At 37.4% G+C, this 22447-nt stretch overlaps 2 protein-coding genes across 2 annotated transcripts; both read right to left on the bottom strand.

The window, feature by feature from the left end:
- Window positions 1-7983: 7983 nt before the first annotated feature.
- LOC121761531 (cell division cycle-associated 7-like protein) lies at window positions 7984-9454 on the bottom strand. Its single transcript, XM_042157173.1, has 5 exons — window positions 9350-9454; window positions 9084-9181; window positions 8920-9006; window positions 8727-8838; window positions 7984-8655 (listed from the first exon to the last, which is right to left on the bottom strand). Exons 1-5 carry the CDS (start codon window positions 9434-9436, stop codon window positions 8488-8490), a joined length of 552 nt encoding a protein of 183 aa, XP_042013107.1. The 5' UTR covers window positions 9437-9454; the 3' UTR covers window positions 7984-8487.
- Window positions 9455-17990: 8536 nt separating this feature from the next.
- On the bottom strand, window positions 17991-19768 carry LOC121762993 (40S ribosomal protein S7-like). The gene is made up of 6 exons (XM_042159024.1): window positions 19631-19768; window positions 19094-19176; window positions 18923-18996; window positions 18728-18851; window positions 18365-18547; window positions 17991-18283 (listed from the first exon to the last, which is right to left on the bottom strand). Exons 2-6 carry the CDS (start codon window positions 19166-19168, stop codon window positions 18164-18166), a joined length of 576 nt encoding a protein of 191 aa, XP_042014958.1. The 5' UTR covers window positions 19169-19176; window positions 19631-19768; the 3' UTR covers window positions 17991-18163.
- Between the last annotated feature and the right edge of the window lie 2679 nt (window positions 19769-22447).

Raw genomic sequence — 22447 nt, 5'->3', positions numbered from 1 at the left:
ACACCTATCCACTTCTTCAGCTTATGCTTACTCTAAATTTCTTATACGTCATTTGAAATAAGAGAAAATCAAGCATCAAATAAAAATATTATAATAATGGCAATTATCTAAAATACTATGTAACAATATTATAAAGAATTGCATTTTATTGTTTGGAACTACACGCCATTACATAGCATACAAATAAACACACGTATGTGTCTAAAATTAATACTCCACACTATGGCTCATATAGTAAATGGAAAACTATTCCTGACTCGTACGGACATATACATAAACATATAGTATTGTACTATTATTTTATCATTTTAATTGTTCAACTTAACTGCGTCAATTATTTAATTTTACAAATGCTATCACAGGTGTATACATCTAGATACATAATTATATAACTAACTCAACCTTTCATAGATTATTTAATACTCCCTCCATCCGCCATTAAAAGTCTCATTTCTTGACGGCAAGAAATTTAAGAAATGTTTAGAAAAGTGATGGAAAAAAGTTAGTAGAATAGGTGTCCCACTTGTACAATAGTTTTAAATGAAATGTGAGTGGAATGAGTTAGTGGAAGGTGAGACCCTATTACCATTTATGGTAAAAGTGAACCGGGCCTCCTATTCGCCGACGAACTAAAATGAAAAAATGAGACACCTATTCGCGGACGGAGGGAGTACCATATTTTATAGCAATCCATTTATATATCTATAATTCCAATGAATATAAATGCTAATATGTAAAATAAAGCATGTTTTGGGTCATGGATGTCACAACTACCCTCTAAAACCATGCAAATTCCAAGTGTATCAATATTATAAAGCACCCCTTGTGTACATTTACAAACATTAGAGTTGAGCATTGTCTCCATGGGTTGCGTTAGTATGCTAACTATCTTAATGTGCTACTTACTAATTAATCAACACATTATATTAAAAATGTCAACACAATAACATGCGTATGTCAATACAAATTTATCTTGACATTTTGCTTAATGTGCTACTTGTTCACTAATCAACACATTATATTAAAAATGTCAACACAATAACATAAGTATGTTAATACAAATTTTACTTTGACATTTACAAAATGTCAATATAAATTTGTATTGACATATTCATATCGCTGTGTTAATATTTTGAATATAATGTGTTGATTTAATTAGCAAGTAACATATTAATATGGTTACTATTCGAATACATTCTTTGCCTCCATTGAACATGTTAAATCGAGTATTTTTTTAATGAGATTTCCTCTCTCCACGACAATTTTTCCCCGCAACGAAAAAAGTGATTTCCCGACACAACACAATCAATATTTTTCCTTCACAACAGACATTTCATTTGCGATCCACAGGACTTTTCAACCGAAACAATTCAAAGATTGTGCCAACTCAAAAATTTATCAAATAAAAGCATATTTGATATAGCACATATTTTATGTTCCTTCAATATTGTTCACATCAACAGCTCATCCTTTTTTCCCCTGCAAGAAAAGAATGTTCATTAATTAAGTGGACCATTTAAGTGTGGATAATATGAAGGAAACACTCCCTTATTCCCAATCAATATACCATTTTGAATCGTCAAGAAAGCTAGTGACTTTATATTTCTGCAAAGTTCTCTCTAATGAGACTAACCACTTTTTATTTATTTTTTCTTTTTCCAACTTTACTTATTCTATATTGAAACATGCGTCATATACTAGTAAACTACTGATAACGAACAAAGAGAGTAAGATTTTCTTAAAATAATATTTTAGCTTGCTAGATTAAACATTGAGAATGAAACTAAACTGATTCTTCTTAATAATTAAAAGAAACCAATCAAATTTAATTTCACTAGGACTCTATTCATTCTTAAGATTTGTATCTCAAATTGTCATAAGAAATTGAGGACCCTTATGCAATTACTTAAGAATGATTAAGAAATGTTGTGACAGAATATAGCAATTGTGTAATCAAGATAAACAGAAACGTAAAGAAGACACATATTTACGTGGTTCACCAACGTTGTTGGCTACGTCCGCGGGCAGAAAACAGAGAACAAATTTTATTCAGAGTGTTTTCGGATTATGACTACAAATTTCAGATTTCAAATTACAGAATTATGTGCTCTACTCCCATATAAATAGGCACACATGAGACAGACTGGGCCTAGGAAACATAATCCTATCCCAATTAGGAAACATAATCCTATACAGATTAATGCATACTAACAAATCTCCACCTTGACTTGAGTTCACCCTTGCAGATGTATCATTACAATGCCAGACGAACAGACTTCTCCTTCCTTGCCTCAAATTTGCCCTCCTCGGACAACTAACAACTCATGACATTAAGCAAGTCCAAACAATGTTGAAACTTGCTCTGCGGACTCTGCGGGACCGGCTTGGTGAACATATCAGCAGGATTATCAGTAGTGCCTACTTTCTCCACCTCAATTCTCTTCTCATTCTTCAGAAAATGATATATCACATCAATATGTTTGGTCCTCTCATGATGGACCTGATCCTTGGCTAAACAAATAGCGCTCTGACTATCACAGAACACAACAGCTTGCTCTTGATGTAGACCAAGATCACCAACTAGCCCTTTCAACCATATTCCCTCTTTAGCAGCTTCTGTCAATGCCATATACTCTGCTTCAGTCGTAGACAAAGTAACTGCAGCCTGCAAAGTTGCCTTCCAACTAATAACAGAACCACCAAGAGTCAAAACATAGCCAGTCATAGATCTTCTACCGTCAACATCTCCAGCATAATCAGAATCAGAATAACCAATCACAGAACAATAAATATCACCTCCATAAACGAGACCAACATCAGACGTACCTCTCAAATAACGAAAAATCCTCTTTACAGCCTGTCAGTGTTCATTTCCAAGCTGCCCCATGAACCTGCTGACAACACTAACAACATGTGCTATGTCTGTCCTAGTGCAGACCATAGCATACATCAGACTCCTAACAGTATTCGAGTATGGAACTTGAGACATGTACTCCTCCTCAGCTTCAGATTTTGGTGCTGATCAGATGACAGATGAATATTTATGGCACTTGGAGTATCAATAGCCTTTGATGTAGACATGCCAAATCTTGACAAAATCTTCTCAATGTATCTCTTCTGTGACAGGGAGAGCTTCTTCTTTGTTCTATCCCTAGATATCTCCATGCCCAGAATTTTCTTTGCAGTACCCAAATCCTTCATATCAAACTCAGCACTGAGGTGAGCTTTCAACTTCTGAATTTCAGACTTCGACTTTGCAGCTATAAGCATATAATCCACATACAAAACAAGATAGACCATGGAACCATCATCAACTTTGTTGTGATATACACAACAATCATACGGACTCCTGTTGTATCCCAACTGGATCATGTAGCTATCAAATCTCTTATACCATTGCCTCCGGGACTGCTTTAGTCCATATAAAGACTTCTTCAGCTTGCAAACATAATCCTCCTTGCCCAGAACTACAAATCCCTCTGGCTGAGTCATGTAGATATCCTCCTCGAGTAGTCCGTGTAGGAAAGTCGTCTTCACATCCAGTTATTCAAGCTCCAAATCATAATGTGCAACTATCGCAAGTAACACTCTGATGGAAGTGTGTCTAACCACATGTGAGAATATCTCATTATAGTCAACCCCCTCCTTCTGCGTGAACCCTCTTGCAACTAGCCGAGCTTTGTATCTAACACCCTTATCTGTTGTGGTCCCTTCTTTCTTCTTGAATATCCACTTGCAAGTAACAACCTTTCTCCCTTTCGGCTGTTTGACCAGCTCCCAAGTCAGATTTTTCCATAGTGATTCCATTCCCTCTCCCATTGCAGCGAGCCATCTAGCATGCTCACTACCCGAAATAGCTTCCTTGTAGGTGGATGGTTCTGCAGTGGATGGTTCATCTTCCACCTCACTGGCAACCTGTAGTGCATATGCCAACATGTCCTCAAAAGCGTACTTCTGTGGAGACTTCACACCTGTCCTCCTAGCTCTGTCAATAGCAATGCTTCTTTGACAAGCCTCCAGATGGATATCAGAACAAGTAGTTTCAGCAGTAGTGTGTTGATCTTTTTCACCTTGGAGTTGTGATTCACTCTCATTGTGAGTGACTTGCAGCTCCACCTGTTTATCAACACTATCAGACTCCTCTGCATCGACAAACTTGATAATTGAGTTAAGCATAAAATTTTCATCCATAACCCACAAATACCCCATTCTTAGCTCTTGGTTCTAATTTACCCTCACTCACATGATAGTAAACAGTACTTCCAAAAACTCTCAACAACGAATAATCTGCTGGTGAATCAGACCATACCTCATAAGGTGTCTTGCAGTCAATGCCAGTGTGAGGTGCACAGTTGATCAGGTAACACGCTGTGTTTACTACTTCTACCCAAAACTTCCTAGTCAACCCAGCCTGGAAAAGAGTACATCGCGCTCTTTCCAGCAGTGTCTGATTCATGCATTCTGCCACACCATTATGCTGCGGTGTATGGCTAATAGTGTGGTGGCTAACAATCCCCTCGTTCTTACAGAACTCGTTGAACTCAGACGAACAGAATTCCAAACCATTATCAGTTCTCAGTCGCTTGATCTTCTTCCTTGTCTGATTTTCCACCAAGGTTTTCCACTGTTTGAACTTCTTGAAAGAGTCACCTTTATGCTTCATCATGAACACCCAAGTCATCCTCGAGTAGTCATCAATCATCAACACAAAATACTTGTGACCTCCAATAGATTCAACACGTGATGCACCCCAACAATCCATGTGAATGTAGTCGAGCGTCCCCTTGGTCCGATGAACAGCCTTCTTTGGAACTTGTTGCGATGAAGCTTTCCAAAAACACAGTGTTCGCAAAAATCCAGATTCTTCACTTTATGCCCAGAGAGAAAATCACGCTTTGACAGAATTTGCATTCCTCGTTCCCCATGTGACCAAGCCTCATATGCCATAGCTTTGTCATACTCTCGGCCGGAATCTCAGAATATACAAGGTACCTCGTTTCAAGGCTGTCAGAACCACCTTCGAACCTTTCATAATATGCATTACTCCACCTTCACCTTTGAAGCTGAATCCCTTACTGTCAAAGGTACTCAAAGATATAAGATTTTTCGTCATCTGTGGAACATGCCTAACATCGTTGAAGGTGTAGAACACCCCATCATGCGTCCTTATTCTGATAGAGCCAATGCCAACCACCTTGCAGACAACACTGTTGGCCATGGTAATATTGCCTCCATCTATCTACTCGTAAGTGGTGAAATAATCCATGTGCGGACACAAATGGTACGATGCTCCTGAGTAAAAAATCCACACATCGTTGCTGTGTGGCTGGTCATCTGCAACCAGCGCTAGGCTTACTTCAGAGTCTAAGTCATCAGCTTCTGCCACAGTTGCTGAACCATTGGCATCCCCTTTCTTGCCCTCTTTCTTTTTCTTCTTTGGACAATCATATTTCCAGTGCCCTGGTTCTTTACAGTGTCTGCAGATGTCTCCGGGTTGGAAACCTTTCGATCCCCCTTTTGATTTTGACGTCTTCTTTCCAGATTTCTTCTAACCCGTACCCGTAGCAGATAATCCTGACGCTATGGCTGAACTAGCTGCCTGTTGCCGATCTTCTCTGATGTGGAGAGCAGATCGAACATCTTCCAGTGACAGAGTTTCTTTCCCAGTCATAAAAGATTCAACGAAATTTTCATATGACTCAGGCAAAGAAACTAGTAGACTTAAAGCAGCATCTTCATCTTCTACTTTAACTTCAACATTACGCAAATCCAGCAAAATTTTGTTCAGATTTTCAAGATGGTCCCGAAGGGGCGTACCTTCCTGCATGCGTAATCGGAACAGACGTTGCTTCAGGAGCAACTTATTGGTTAGAGACGTCATGTATAGACTCTCCAACTTCGTCCAGAGGGCAGCCGCAGTTTCTTGATCAGCGAGTTCGATGATAACATAGTCAGACAGGCACACCATGATTGTCAAGTGAGCATTTTCATCTATGGTTACCCACTCGTCATCCTTCTCGTCTGTCTTTTTCGCCTTTCCTTTTGCAGTTAGAGGCGCTCACAACCCTTGCTGCTTCAGCAAATATCGCATCTTGATCTGCCATAGACCGAAACTATTTCTCCCAGTAAATTTGTCGACCTTCACGTTTAGAGCGGACATCTTGATTGATTAACACAGAAACCCTAACAGATGCGGAATTCAAAACCCTAGTTCGAAAACCATGCTCTAGATACCCGTTTGTTGTGACAGAATAGAGCAATTGTGTAATCGAGATAAACATAAACGTAAAGAAGACACAGATTTACGTGGTTCACCAACGTTGTTGACTACGTCCACGCGCAGGAAACAGAGAACATATTTTATTCAGAGTGTTTTCAGATTATGGCTACAGATTTCAGATTTCAGATTTCAGATTGCAGAATTATGTGCTCTACTCTCATATAAATAGGCACACATGAGACAGACTGGGCCTAGGAAACCTAATCCTATCCCAATTAGGAAACATAATCCTATACAAATTCAAGGCATACTAACAAGAAAGGTTAAAAGAATGTTCACAGGACATGAGAGAGGTATTAACTAACTTAACCTATTGCATAGTTTAGGGTATAAATCATGCTTGGAAATAGAGAGTTACTCCATGAATGTATAAATCAATGCTTGAGTACCATTTAATTCATGCCATGAATGTATCATGAACATGAACCAATAAACCTTACATGCATCTTTTTCATGTATTGCTATTAGTTGTGTTGCACAATGTTCTAGTAGCAGAAATAGAACTAGGTATTCTGCCATGATCTAATAAAGATTGTGCAACTTAAACATAATCTAATATTGTTGGTTTTTTATATGCAACTGATATTGATTTGCATTTGCATTTGCATTTGCATTTGAATAGTTAACCAAGAAATTAATGATTCAATGTGTGTATACCACATTAATGAAACAAACTTACTCATTGGAGAAGAGACCGTAATGAAAAAGATCTTCTGTTACTGTACTGCCTTCCCTTCATCAGCAATGGAGAATCATTTCTTCTCATTTAAGGTGAGAGTGTCTCCCTTTCCAAGATCATCACATAAGACATAAAGTCAGCTAGATAAAATATATGGAGCAAAACATGTAATGCATAATAATGCAGTACATTGCCAATACAATTATATTCAACTTCTGGTTTTCATTAAGCAAAGGCTCTATTCGTATAGCATTGCAAGTCCGACTTTCTACGGATTCAGTGGTAGCGACGTTACTTAGTTGACGTGTTTCCAACAAATTGAGCAACGTAAGAGAATACATAAATATTAGAAAGGACGGGGGAAATATTATAATGAACTTACACAGTTTCAAGAATTTCATCACAGAGGAAATTTAAGAGCCTAAGCTTTTCCGAAGGTTTCAAAGATTCGTAATCAGATATGCCCTCTCTAAACATTCCACTCCCTTTGTTTTAACAAAGCTTGGAGACTCAGCGAAGCAGTTCTTAAGTGCACTGAACCATGTGTTTTTTTTACAGCTGATGGACTTAGTTTTCCACATCTATATAGAAAATGGAAAATGATTAACAACGTATCCTTGTAAAAGAAAATAAATGTTTGCCAATTTACAGAAAGTAGGTCATACTCTTCTCCTTGCTCTGTCTGTAAAATAGGTAGGTGCCAGGTGGATATGAAATTGGACTGTCAAAGAAAATATTCCTTGGCGTCCAGCTCACCCATGAAACAAGCCTTAAAATACATGCTATACTTATGATATACAGGGAAAACCGAAGTGGCCAAGGTATTGGTGTATGCTACATATGGTATACAGGGTAAATAGAGTTGTAGAAATTACAAGTGTACGATTAAGTGTAGACGATCATACTTATCGATTCTTAAATACAAATAGCATTTCAATATAAAAGTATGATTGAGTTAAATTGCAGATTGACAATACCATAACGAGTATCAGAAACAGAAAACAAAATATTCAATACTGAATTGTTTGACAATAAGAAATAAGCATGTGTAGATAACATAAATGTGCTCCCAGTCCAGTTAAAGGTTAGGACATCAAAATAAGCTATATATACAAATGTAAGGTCCCATTTAGATCGAAAAAATGAGTATCAAAAGTAGGGGGTTGCAAGTAAAATCAGTTGCCTTTCCAAAAGCAGCACAAAATTCTAAAAACTGCAATGCATTCCCAACATCTTCCGCTGATACATCAAGTCCAGCTACATTTTTCAATTCTATCCCCAGAGGCATTGGTATGTCAAGGAAACTAGCGTTATGGCAGACTCAATTTCATCTCGCATTGTGTTATCATCTTCTAAACGCTTTACAACATCTGGATTGCGTCCGACTTTGAGTTTTGCTTCTTGTTCAGATACTAATTTTCTAGGACTTTTTGAAGAGGCATAACCCTTCTTACCATCATACTTCTCCAACTCCTTCCTTGATTTTTTGAGTACACACATTTTATCAGCATCTTTCTTAATTTCCAGCTCATATGATCCCACCTCTCTTCATTTTGTTTGACTTGTCTATATCAGTACCTTCAGCTCCACGCTTCTTCTTATTACAGTTGTGCATTTCTGCAATAGCTTCCTTCTCCAATTTTCTTTTATAAACTTTCTTGGACTTGTTGGCAGTAACGGAATTTTCCTTCCCCCGCTTTTTAGAGCCAAAAAACAAGTGTCAAAATTATTGTTAATGTATATGGTATAGAAGAAGAAAAGTTTCACCTTATTTGGCAAAGAAGCTTGAAAATGTTGCAACATCTCAGAAACAGATGAAAAGCCAGTTGCCTTTGCCATGTTAATAAGTATACCAGTGGGTTGATGACCTCTTTTCTTCCTAAACAATGTCTCCAATGGTATCACAAACACAAAAAGAGTAAAGAAGAAGAAGAAATGAGAGAGAATTGAGAAGACTCACATGCAAACACTGCCGTTGCAAATGCCTCTACACTTGGGACAGCTCCACTCTCCTAAACCATCTACTTCTTCCGCCTTTTCGCCATACCTAACACAAGAACAACTCATAATATATTCATTGCGGATTTCTTTCAAAAACTCAGTAAAAAAAGAGCAATATTTAACCTGTTCAAGAGGCATTTATGACAATACATAATGGTACACGGCTTGATAATCTTGTGGTTCTTGCATGCTGCACTGAAATCCCTTGTTTTTTGGCGACACTTGACACCCCAAGATCAAATGTCAGAAACCAAAAACCCATTCTATTCAATCGCATCACAATCTAGCTATAATCTGTCAAACAAGCATCGGAGTTTTATAAATCTCCTTTTTATTTAAAGGAAAATAACCAATAGTATTAAAAGAGGGGCTTCGATTCGAAATCAAACCTGATGGCAAGTCTTTCCGTTGACGGAATCATAAATCCGACTACCGACGAGCCGGATTCTGGGGGATTTGCCCGAATTAACCGCCATTGTCAACCACAACACACAATTCTAGTATTTTCTTTGGTCTTTTAAAGTAGGAGACACAGCGGAGGAGTGAGTTTTAATTTCGCAGTCAAAAATCAAGCGCCAACCAGCGTTATTCTATTTCCCGCCACTCTTAAATCAGATTAGGCAATAATTGTCGCTCTTTAGAGCATCCGCAGAGGTTGAAGGCCAGCGTCCGTCCGCTGCTGTGCTCTCGCCGCTGGCACGGCGCTAATGTCCGTGCCAGCGAGCAGCTGATGTGTCCTCCTCTGATTGGCCAACGGCAATATCGTTGGCAATTTTCTTTTTTTTTTTAATTAAAAAATTCGATTAAAAGTAAAAAAAATATTTTCCCACTTCCCAAAAATTATATCCGTTTTCTCCCCACTTTTAATTTATTTTTCAATTTTTTTAGCCTTTAATTATCTAATTTTTATTTTTTAGGATGTTAATTATGTAATTTTTATTTTTTAGGAGTTTAAATATGTAATTTTTAATTTTTAGGATTTTAATTATGTAATTTTTAATTTTTAAAATTTTAATTATGTAATTTTATTTTTTTATAATTTGTAATAGTATTCTGGGTAAATTTAATGCATTTTAATATTGTTGAAATGTTTTTATTTAAATTGAATAATATAATGGTGGGACCCTTGAGCTTGTCCTTGTGGAAGAGCATGAATGTGGGTGTTGTGCTCTTGCCTAAGGACAAGGCGTAAAAGGGGGTCCCGGCCTACATCCGTGCTCGTTGGCTAGAGCACGGATGAGGATGCTCTTATAGGTAGATAAGAAACATCTCCAAAACATTTATATTTTAACACTAAATTTAAATACTCCATCCGTCCCGGCCTAAACGAGAAGTTTCTATTTTGATACAAGAATTTAGGTAGTAGGGTTTAGTGAATTAAATTGTTAATAGTAAAGTAAGAGAGTGTAAATTAAGAAACAGAAAGAGAGAAAAAAGTAAGAGAGATGAAAAAGTAAGAAAGAGAGTGTAAATTAAGAAATAGATGAAAAAGTAAGAAAGAGAGTGTAAATTAAGAAACAGAAAGAGAGTGCAAATTAAGAAACAGAAAGAGAGAAAAAAGTAAGAGAGATGAAAAAGTAAGAAAGAGAAAGAGAGAATAAAGTAAGAGAGAAGGTAAAGTAGGAGAAATGAGAGGATAAAGTAGGAGAGAAGAGTGAGTTGATTGTTGTCAAAAAAGGAAACGTCTCACTCAGGTTGGGACGTACCAAAAAGTAATTCGTCTCACTTAGGCTGGGACGGAGGGAGAATATTTTTTAGTAATAATGTCACATCAAATATACTTTTGCTCCAACTATTTATATTAAACTCAAATTTAAAATAATACTCTCTATGTTATACTCCCTCCGTCCCGCTTTAGGAGTCCCAGTTGAGCCGGACACATATTTTAAGAAAGTGTTTGAGTGTGTAATAAATAAATATTGTAGTGGATGTTGAGACTCACTTTTAATTGAGTGTGTAATAAATAAATGTTGTAGTGGATGTTAGGACCCACTTTTAACACTTTTTTACTTACTTTGTAGGCATGTTTTATTAGTTTATCCCAACCGAGACTCCTAAAGAGGGACGCCCGAAATTGATCAACCAGGACTCCTAAAGCGGGACGGAGGGAGTACTTCATTCTTTCCATTTTAATGGAGGGGGTACACATATTTTCTACATTTTCACCAAACCATCAAATCAAGGCATCAAGTCATACTTAATCGAAGATGTAAGAGCGTTCTATCATTGACAACTCAGTCTAATATGTCTCTACACAAGCATGTTTCATTATTCTCCATGTTAAGCTCATGACAAATTCACATCGTGTTTTTAAAACAAAGAGAAACAGCAAAAAACAACAAAATTTAAACTAAGAAAAACATGTTAAAAACAATAAAAATCCTAATATCACGGTCCACCATGTCATCCCCCAAACTTATTCAAAACTGAATGAAGAATAAGTTTGTAGAGTCGGTTGGGACGTGAGAAATATACAAAAGTAGTAAAGATACCTTGAAAATCGGGCTATGGCTGGACGAGGTAAAATTCCAACAAAAGTTGACACTTTCTCCTAGATTGCGGTGAAATTATAGCGGAACGCTGGACGTCTTCATCGGCAATGTGTTGAGTACAAAATCGTTCTAGTGAGTTGCCGGCGGGCCGTAGGACAATGGCCAGCGGCCGCTGGGTTGAGTCCAGTAGCTGCGAATTTTCAATAAGACAAAAATGAAAATCAAACTTCCATAAACAAACTTAAAGAAACATAAAAAATGTAAAATGTTGGGTTGACTCCCAACAAGCACTTGTTTTTTGTCTTTAACTTGACGAACTCATGCCGTTTACAACTTTATCTATTTTTTACGGAGTAACTTATATGGACATCTGATTATGTAGTGAAATGGTAACTCTTTGTTCTAAAAAACACTCATCTTAAGTCCTTCTCTTCATCTTTTATATCTTTGTGTACTCAAAAGCACTTAAATTTAAATCTTAATTATTTAGTTCTACTCGAAAGCACTTAACATTATTCATATTTATTTATTTATTGCTTATCCTAATATGCTAAAGTTAAGATTTATGAATAAAATAAAATTAATATTTTTTTCATAATAACTAAAATAAAATATTTAACTAAAAATGCATAAATAAAATTCAAATTAAAAATACATAATTTCATCATCAACGTGACCAGAGCGCATACCCTTTCTAAAGGCATCCGCAATGGGGCGCCCCTAAAGTCCGCCCTATGCACCGCCACGTCACCATTTTATCCTCCTACCCTTTCACCTGCAGTGGGGCGCCCTATAAGCCGCCCTAGGGGGCGACCTAAGCATTTTCTTTTATTTGAATATTTAAATAAATACAAAAATTGGGAAAAACCTTCATTTCATTTATAAAATTAATACATTATAATACAAATTAAAAAAAATACGCAAACTCAGTGACGATGGTTACGGGCCCACACTTCTTCAATCATGTCGTTCATGAGCTGAGCATGGTCTTGTTGGTTGCGCATTGAGGTCTATCTAGATAGAACCTCATTGAAGCCCGTCGGTAATCCTCGAGCGGGGGGCGCGGTCGCAGTGCTGGAGGAACTAGATGCATCTTCATCATCGGTCCAATCGGTGATGCTCCCACCTTCATGTTCGACTATCATGTTGTGCAAGATTATGCACGCATACATGACATCGGCGAGGACTTCCTTGAACCAGAGACGCACCGGCCCTTTCACTATTGCCCACCGTGATCGGAGCACACCAAATGCCCGCTCCACATCCTTCCGCGCCGCCTCCTGCTTTTGTGCAAATAAAACTCTCTTCTCACCCATTGGGCAGCTGATCGTCCTCAGGAAAACATGCCACCTTGGGTATATGCCATCGGCCAAGTAGTACCACATGTGGTATTGACGCCTGTTGGCAGTGAACTCAATGGCCGGGCCGTTGCCATTGCATTGCTCGGTGAAAGGGTGGATGAGTTGAGAACGTTGACGTCGTTGTTCGACCCGGCTCCACCGAAGTACGCATGCCAGATCCAGAGCCGATGGTCAGCGACGGCTTCGAGGATCATCGTCGGGTGGCTGCCCTTGTATCCACTAGTAAATTAGCCTCTCCACGCTGTCGGACAATTCTTCCACTCCTAGTGCATACAGTCGATGCTCCCTAGCATCCCATGAAAGTCGTGCGCCGTCTCGTGCATCTTCATCAGGATCTGGCAATCTACAACAGTCGGTTTTCGCAAATATGTGTCGCTGTAGGCCTCCACAACTCCCCTACAAAATCTCTTCAAGCTCGCGGCCTGTTGTCTCTCCGATGTGGAGGTACTCGTCGAACATGTCTGTCGTGGTGCCGTAGGCCAACTGACGGAGTGCAACCATGCCCTTCTGCAACGGCGTAAGTCCGGGTCTGCCGATGCCATCTTCCCGATACTGGAAGTATTCATCACGTGACTCCAACGTCTGGACAATGCTGAGAAAAAGGTAACGAGGCATTCTAAACCGGCGGCGGAAAACAGTCGGGCCCCAACGTGGTTGCTCGGAAAAATAGTCTGCAACTAGACGTTTGTGAGATGCGGCGTGTTCACGAAGGACAAACGTCCGATGTCGAATAGGCCTGGGGATCTGCTCCGCCGCCGCCGCCTCCTCGCGCTGCATTTCGGCTAAGCATTCCGCCATTGCGTCTTTAACGGCTGCATTTAAGGCTTGAGTCAAGGTCGGACTATCGCCGTCCGAGGAACTCCGGTCGTCGTCGTGGTTCATTTTGGTTTGTGAGAGATGAAGAAATGTGAGAGATGAGAGAAATGAGAGACGCGAGAAATGTTCGTATGAAAAATAGAATGAGAAACGAGGATTAAATAGACAAAAATTAAAAAAAAAAACGCGTTGCATCGTCCGCGTCCCCCACGGTGGGCGGACGATGGCGCAGACGATGCCCTATCGTCCACGCTTCCTCCGCGGACTATCTGTCGTTCGAGGACGACGCATCGTCCATCGTCCGCGCACCCACAGAGGATTTTTGTTATTCAAATTTAGCATTTTATTTGAATCAGTCGTTTATATAAATTTTGTTGGATGGTTAATAGCAATTTAATATGATTTTTTTACATTGAAAGTGGAAATGTAATTATATATTTAAGAAAGATGTAAATATAAAAATTTGAAGGACTAAATGTAATTTATAAAAATTTTAGGATGAAAATACAAATTATAGAAATTTGTAGGTCAAAAGTATAAATCATGTAATAATATATATTTGTGGGGTTTATTTGTAAATTTTCGTGCATTTATATAGTGTAGTTTAAACTAATAGTTTGTGACACTACACATTTTGATGACAAAAGTTATTTCTTGACACTTTTTGAGTGTAATAAAGAAGGATTTATCTCCACACTTTGCTTGTTATCACACTTTTTTTCTTCACACGTGCAATAAGTGCCATTACACCTAAAGTATCAAGATAATAATTTTCTAATTGCATTTATACTTGTCATATTATGTGAATTTTCTAGTAGTCCCTATAATTCACTAACGCTTCAATTGTGCATTAAAACTCATGCCGTTTACAACTTTATCTATTTTTTACGGAGGGAGATAGTATTAACTTATATAGACATCTGATTATGTAGTGAAATGGCAACTCTTTGTTCTAAAAAACACTTATCTTAAGTGGTTATCTTCATCTTTTATATCTTTGTGTACTCAAATGCACTTAAATTTAAATCTTAATTATTTAGTTCTACTCGAAAGCACATAACATTATTCATATTTATTTTTATTATTATTTTTTCCTTATCCTAATATACTAAAGTTAAGATTTATGAATAAAATAAAATTAATATTTTTTTCATAATAACTAAAATAAAATATTTAACTAAAAATGCATAATTAAAATTCAAATAAAAAATACATAATTTCATCATCAATGCTGCTCTATATCGTGGTCAACTCATGAACGGTTGTTTAGAAACAGTTCAATAACTCGAGTCCTGTGATCTCTTTAAGAGCATCCACAACGGTGGTGGGAGTGAAGGCCGCCGTCCGTGCCAGCGAGCAGACGACGTGGCGGCTTATGATTGCCTTTGAATTATTATTTTTTTTATTTTAAAAATCATTTTTAAATTATATAAAATGATTAAAAAAAATTTCCAAATCCCAAAAATATGGCCATTTTTTTCCCGTTTTTTCTGAATTTTTTTAGTTTTTTTTTTTATTTTTTTTCCCCCAAAAACATCTATAAATACACACATTCATCATCCATTTATCACATCAATTCATCTCCCATTCATCTCTCATTCTTAAAATTCTCATACAAACTATCAACACATTCATCCCTCATTCAAAACCTCAAATGGATTTCACCCATATTATGGCGGAAGCGGAACGCGAAGAACAAGAATACTACGAACAACATCGTGCCGCTTACGAAGCATATGTCGCGGCGAATACCCCCGCTCCTCCTCCTCAACGAACCAGATCAAATCGGCGCTACATCCATCGTGACCGGGAGGGAGCCCACGAAAGGCTAGTTGCCGACTACTTTGCCGACCAGCCGCGGTTTCCGACAGATTACTTTAGGCGCCGTTTTCGCATGTCAAAGCGCTTGTTCATGCGAATTGTCAACACATTGTCCGCACGTGTTGAATTCTTCCAAACAGGTCAAGATGCAGCCGGACGGCAAAGTATCACGCCGTTGTAGAAGTGTACGTGTGCCATCCGACAACTCGCTACTGGGCAAACGGCCGACATCTTCGACGAGTATTTGCATATCGGTGAGTCCACTGGAATCCTTTGTCTAAAGAATTTTTGCGAGGGCGTTCGTTCAGCTTTCGGGGATGAATTCCTTCGGGCACCCAGCACCGATGATTGCCAACGGTTGCTGCGTCTTCACGAATCAGTCCATGGCTTCCCCGGAATGCTTGGCAGCATTGACTGCATGCATTGGAGGTGGAAGAATTGCCCGAATGCTTGGAGGGGGCAACACTTAAGCGGTCACAAAGGCGGCGGCCCAACACTTATCCTTGAGGCGGTCGCCGACTACTGCCTATGGATTTGGCATGCATATTTCGGCGTTGCCGGAGCCAACAAGGACTTGAACGTGCTCTATTCTTCACCACTCTTCAATGATGTGATGAATGGTGTAGCACCGGCGATCGACTTCACCATCAACGGAAATACATACCACATGGGTTACTATCTCGCCGATGGTATCTACCCAAGGTGGTCGACGTTCGTGAAGACGCTCCACAACCCGCACGATCCGAGGCGGGTTCTTTTTGCGCAGCGTCAAGAGTCCGCGCGGAAAGACGTTGAAAGAGCCTTCGGGGTCCTTCAAGCCCGATTTAACATTGTGAAGGCCCCGGCTCGGCTGTGGTACGTGAATAATATCGCCGACATCATGTTCACGTGTATTATCTTACACAACATGATTATAGCCGACGAAGGGCCAAGGGTAGCTAGCTTCTACGACGAGGATGAAGCCGGAAGCTCAACAGCGAGGTCTCCCCCACGCCGAGGTGAGCATACGACGGTTGGCCAGAGGATCGAGACAAGGCACACAATGCGCGATACCCGAACCCACATTCAGCTACAAGAAGACCTAATCAAACACATGTGGGCGAAATTCGGCAACGAGTAGTGGTGTTTTTAATTTTTAGTATTTTAATTATGTAATTTTTAATTTTTAGGATTTTAATTATGTCGTTTTTTATTTTATTTGTCATTTGTAATATTATTTATGTTTTTTTAATGAATTTTAGTATTATGGAAATGTTTATGTTTAATTGAATATTAAATTAATTGTGCTCGTCCTTGCAGAAGAGCACAGTTGTGGGTGTTGTGCTCTTGCCAGAGAGTAGGCATGAATAGTACCGCCCGGGCCCACAACCGTGCCGCTGGCAAGAGCACGGTTGTGGATGCTCTAACGTGCAAGTAATCTTCAAACAGGTTAGCACCTTCATATTGTCAAATCACCGACATGCATTTTGCAGTGTCGAGGGACCTAAGAGCATCCACAATGGTTTTCGCCCAGCCATAGCCCAACCATAGCCTAGCCACAAACTCCTACTGCCACATCATCAGCACTAAAAATCCTCCTGTCACATCATCAAAACAAGCAAATAGCCCAGCCACATCACTCAAAATTATATAAAACAAATAATGAACAATCACACAAAATACGGAATTAAATTTACGCCACAGATACGGGAAAATGCAACAATTTTATTTAAATTTTAAAAAAATTACATTTTAAAAAATTACATAAATAAAAAAACTAACTCTGAGTAGTCCTCCGCGCACATAACTCTTCAATTAAATCCTTTTGGAGTCGAATATGAGAGTGAAAATGAAGTGCAAATCGCGTATATATAGTGTTTCGAAAATTAAAAAAAAAAAAAAAAACCGCTGGGCGATCCGGGCGCTGCAATGGCGCCGAGCGGATCGCCCTGCGCATAGCCCAGCGGATTTTGACCGCCTAGCTCTAGGCGAAATTCATTTCCGAAAAACCGCTCGGCGGTTTTCGGCTCCTGCAATGGTTCGCCTAGCGACCGCTTAGCGCCGGCGCTCGGCTAGGCGGTGCGCTAGGCGCCATTGTGGATGCTCTAAGCAACTAGTGAGGTCGCATCTATGTTACAAGTACTCCTTCCTAGCTCCCAACGTGTGGCTTACACGAAACTGACGCGGAAATATTCCAAGCGGTTTTCAGAGAAATAATCTACCATCAGTCCCCTCTATGACGCTATTTCTTGATGTATGTGACGGCATTCGTCGGTGTCTGAAAAATATCACTAAATGGAACATCATCATTCCCGAATGGATCTATAAAAATTGCTAAGAGGAACTCATACATAGAAATGAAGATTGAGACTCACAAGTAGGAAAATAGAGTGAGTTGTGTACAAAATACACAATGAAAAGGTAAAAGTAAGCAAAGTGCATAAAATTTCCTTTCTAATATGAATAGAGAGGATCATGATTTTCGCAAGAATATGAAAATTTAGATGAAAACAAAAACATCAAACACTGTCACTAGAACTTCCTGAGTTACTCGAGGCAAATAACCGAACATCCAAAAAGGAAAACTGGAGAATAATTTTAACATGGGTTTAACAAATTTTGGTCAAAACTCTTCCAACAAAACTTCAAATAGCCCAAACCCCAATATTAGTATATCTCTTGCAATGGAATAGAATAACAGATGACATCTGATCACAACTAGATTACAAGATCTTCAGGCTTCTGTCGTGGGAAATTCAAAGACAACGTCTTTCCCCGATAGCTTCCTGTAGACTCTGGAGAAAGTCTCAACCTTGTTCTCGGTGTCATTCCTTGCCTTGGGATCCAAGAACACCTGCAAATGCACAGAACAAGTTACAGTATCAATTGCAGCCCTGGCTGTAGATTACAAAGTTAGGATGAATGAAGCAATCACCTTCATGATCTTTGATCCATCTAGCCTGTATCTGATGCGCTTACCAACAATCTCAGCTGGATAAACTACATCCTCAAGCATAGCTTCGTGAACGGATGTGAGAGTACGTGATCGAGGCCTTTGAGCAGCTGAACCCTTCTTCGGTGGCCGCACAATCCTTCTAGTAGCAATGAAAACAACTTCCTATATTTTCAATGATAGTCAATTAGAAAACAAGAGATATCGATTCAACCCTCAAGTCTGCAATTATACAACTGCAAGTCCCCTTAACCATCAGATTATGTAAAAATATAAACAAAAACTACAAGGAAACTGAATGCATACATCCATAAAGCAAATTTTACACAACTAAATCAGCGTTACCTTTCCGCTGAATTTCTTCTCAAGTTCTCTAACCAGCCTAGAATGAATTTTGCGGAAAGCTTTCCTTAACCGGTAGGGTACATGGATTACAACAGCCTTCTTGCCTCCAGAGACATCAATTTGCCTAAAGAAGATTAAAAATTTAGTAGAATGATCAAAGGAAGCAAGCCAACATCCACACAATTAAAGACCTACAAGGCAGAGTTGATGTAAAGGTCCTTCAATTCGCTCTTAATATCTCCATTTGTGTTCTCCAAATCAAATAAGGCCTGTGTCAATTAAAAAAAGAAAAAAAACTTGTAATAAGCACAAACTTCAATTGTTGGAACATAGCTATAAAGCTCAACAGCATTAATCATAAATTACCTGAGCTACATTCTCCTCAAACTCAGTGGGCTCAGCATCCTTTTCCTTGTGAATCTTTTGCAACGCAGTATACATCTTTGCACCTTCACAAAAATCAGATTAAACACAACACGATAAATTCTTAAACCAATGAAAGTTAATTGCAACCATAAATTGATTAGTTCCTTGTTTGTTCTTTTGGTGCGACTCTAGAAAATATGAATCATACTGAATATTTAGTAAATATGGATAAGCAATTCATCATCCTAAACTTGTTTAAAAATTAGATTTAGTCACCATTAAAAACATTCCGTAGCGATATTTGAAAGAGGAGTGCAATCAGAAAAGGCCACATTAAAACATACGTAATAAACACCAAATTCGTTGATGAAATAAGAAGTAAATAAAACAAGCCAAAGCAATCGCCGCAAACATCTGATATATAACATCATACAGGTAGCTTTAAGTGTGTTGATTTTGAGAAATTACGACAAAATTATATAGAAGACAGATCAAACAAGTGAAACCACGAATTATCCAGAGTAGATGATGGAGTACCTTTCGGATGAAGCCGGACGATAAACACTCGTTGATCAGCGCAGATTGGATGTGGCGGAGATTTGAGAATTTTAAAGATTGTAAATTGAAAACCCTAGCAACTACGGTTGCGATGAATACACTGAACAACTGGGCAGATCTGGACCGTTTAAATTTACTACTCCCGGTATTACGCCGAAAAGGAAAAATGAACTTGTTGTCAGGGATGTCAGTGCAGCCCGCAACTCGTGGGCTGACTCGAATAGCCCGCCAAATTTATAGGGTTATGATTGCAATTTTATAGCCCGATAAAATTACAATCCGATTAACCTGCAATCCGTTAGGGTCAGACCCGAAAACCCGATGGGCTGGCCAGAAAATCCGATAAAAGTTATATTGTTCTATTTATTTGACACATAATTCGTCACTTCATTGATTATTTTTATTATATAGATAACTAAAAAATTAACTTTCAATTTATATTAAATATTTAAATTATATATTAAATTTTTATTAATATAAGTAATAGATATAAAAATTAGAAACTTCAAAATCACTACAAAAATATTTAAATTTCTAAAACATTCTTTAAATTTTCTCAAAATATGTTTATATTTCATTTTGCACAAATCTCAAATATTAATATTTGATTATGTTTATCTTTGAGTTTATGCATATATCTCAGATTATCAAATTTATCACAGTTAAATGTTTTATATTTTATAAATATAACTTATTTTCATCGTTATTTATTGGATTGTTCGCATGTTAATTTTATCGGCAGCAACCCAAATAACTCATTGGGCTAGACCAAAACCCGAGCTTTTAGGGTTATGGTTGAACTTTTATAACCCGAAAAAATCACAATCCGACTAACACGCACCCAGTTGACCCGCAACCTTATAGGGTTGGCCCGAAACCCGCTGGGCTGACCCGATTGACATCCTTACTTATGATTCTAAAAAAGAAAAACCGAATATACTGTTTCATCAGTCACAACTAAGTTGACTCCTATTTATTTTTAGGATGTTCGAACAAAGGTGACTCGTTTTTTTATTTGTAAAAAACAAAACATTTAATTACTCTTATTTTATTAATCATGTTACTTTACTATCTCTCATCTCAATATATTTTCATCTGTCTCATACTTTATTTATTTTTGTTTAACTCGTTCAACATAAATTCTTAATTTATGTGCCTTAAAAGAAATATTTCAATTTAATTGGAACATGGAGAATATTAAATATACATTTTAATAAGTTTAGGGTAGAAGGTTTAATATCCAAAACCAAAAGTTAGATATTATTGTGTAAACTCTTATTTATTTATCCATCAAAAGAAATATTTTAAATCTTACTATATTTATATGGTGAACTAGATATTTAGTTTTCAAATCATTTTATTTGATTTTTTGTTTTAAAAAAGAAATACTCCCTCCGTCCGTTATTAAATGTCTCATTTTTCCTTTTTTTTCCGTCCGCCAATAAATGTCTCATTTCATTTTTACTATATTCAATAAGTGGATCAAATATTTCACTAACTCATTTTACTCATATTTTATTATAAAACTAAAATATAAAAATAGGTCCTCATTCCACTAACTTACCTACCTGCTCTATTTTATAAAGTCAAACAATTTCTTAAAACTTGTGCCGGTCAAATATGAGACATTTAATCATAGACGGAGGGAGTACTACTTTCCTAGTCTACCATTAAGAGTCTCATTTCTTTTAGCATAGCTTTTAAGAAAAGTTACAAAAAAATGAATTGAAAAAATTAGTGGAATATGAGTTTCACTTATTTATATTTATTTAGTTTAGAAATGTGTGAGTGGAATGGGTAGTGCAATATATGGTCTATTATGCATGGTAAATATGAACGAGACTCATTTACGAATGGACCAAAATGGAAAAACGAGAAATCGGGGACGAAGGGAGTAGTATTTGGGATACCAAAATTATTAGTGTAATTTCATTTGTCTTTATTATTATTTTTTTAGGCAAAATGTCAATTTTATATTTTTCTTTTCTCTTTTTTCTTTTCTCTAAATCTCTTTCTTATGTTTTTAAGAGTGAATTACAAAGTGTTTGTCTAAAGAAATGCGCTGAGAAGGGGGCAGATGTATTAGAACCTTTCAATGAAAATGAGATAGTGCCTTTTCAATTCTTTCAAAATAAAATTTATTCCAAATGTATATTACATGGTTCCTTACTTCGACAGGGTACAAATATCTAAATTTGATATTTTTAGATACTTTTTCAGACCTATTGCCGATACTAAGTAGCAGTCAAAAATTTGTATCCATTTTTCATGATATTATGCATGGATCAGGTATATCATGGCGAATTCAACATTTATTTTTTTATTTTTTTTATCATTAATTATGAGGCAGGCACATTTGTGGTACCTTCTTAATTATCGGATATTTCTAAACTACTTTTCATTATTTTCTGATATTTTACCTCATTTTTCCTTTTTATCTGAAAATATATTTTAATCAATAATTTATTGAATTTTCTAAATTATACTCCCTTTCTTTTATTTATTTAATTTTTATCTCATCCCTTTCTTTATCATTTTTTCTGTTTCTCTTATTTCTTTAAATGTCTCTTTTCCCTATTAAATGAAAAACTTTTTATCTATATAAAAATTTAAAACGTTTGAGAAATTAACCGGTCAATTGAACTCTACAATTTTTCTACTAGATATATGTCTAACAACAATATATTTGCAATTTTCAGTTTGATCCCTAAATTTTAGGTATAATTTTATTTAGAGTGAACTACAAAAATGTGCCTTAAACTATGGGTTTATCTCGACAATAGTTCCTGAACTTTA

This window comes from Salvia splendens, chromosome 13 (genome assembly GCF_004379255.2).
Source record: "Salvia splendens isolate huo1 chromosome 13, SspV2, whole genome shotgun sequence".
Taxonomy (NCBI): domain Eukaryota; kingdom Viridiplantae; phylum Streptophyta; class Magnoliopsida; order Lamiales; family Lamiaceae; genus Salvia; species Salvia splendens.
The sequence above is the reverse complement of the archived record's forward strand: the minus strand, read 5'-3'. Positions and strand labels throughout refer to the sequence as shown.

What these genes read in the sequence shown, in the direction of transcription:
- LOC121761531 (XM_042157173.1), bottom strand. Translation starts at nt 9,436, where the DNA reads ATGGCGGTTAATTCGGGCAAATCCCCCAGAATCCGGCTCGTCGGTAGT. An exon ending in ACGGAAAGACTTGCCATCAG is followed by an intron (nt 9,182 to 9,349) that starts GTTTGATTTCGA and finishes TGGGGTGTCAAG; the next exon opens with TGTCGCCAAAAAACAAGGGA. An exon ending in AAGCTTCTTTGCCAAATAAG is followed by an intron (nt 8,656 to 8,726) that starts GTGAAACTTTTC and finishes GGCTCTAAAAAG; the next exon opens with CGGGGGAAGGAAAATTCCGT.
- LOC121762993 (XM_042159024.1), bottom strand. Translation starts at nt 19,168, where the DNA reads ATGTATACTGCGTTGCAAAAGATTCACAAGGAAAAGGATGCTGAGCCC. An exon ending in TTGAGGAGAATGTAGCTCAG is followed by an intron (nt 18,997 to 19,093) that starts GTAATTTATGAT and finishes TAATTGACACAG; the next exon opens with GCCTTATTTGATTTGGAGAA. An exon ending in CTTTACATCAACTCTGCCTT is followed by an intron (nt 18,852 to 18,922) that starts GTAGGTCTTTAA and finishes AATCTTCTTTAG; the next exon opens with GCAAATTGATGTCTCTGGAG.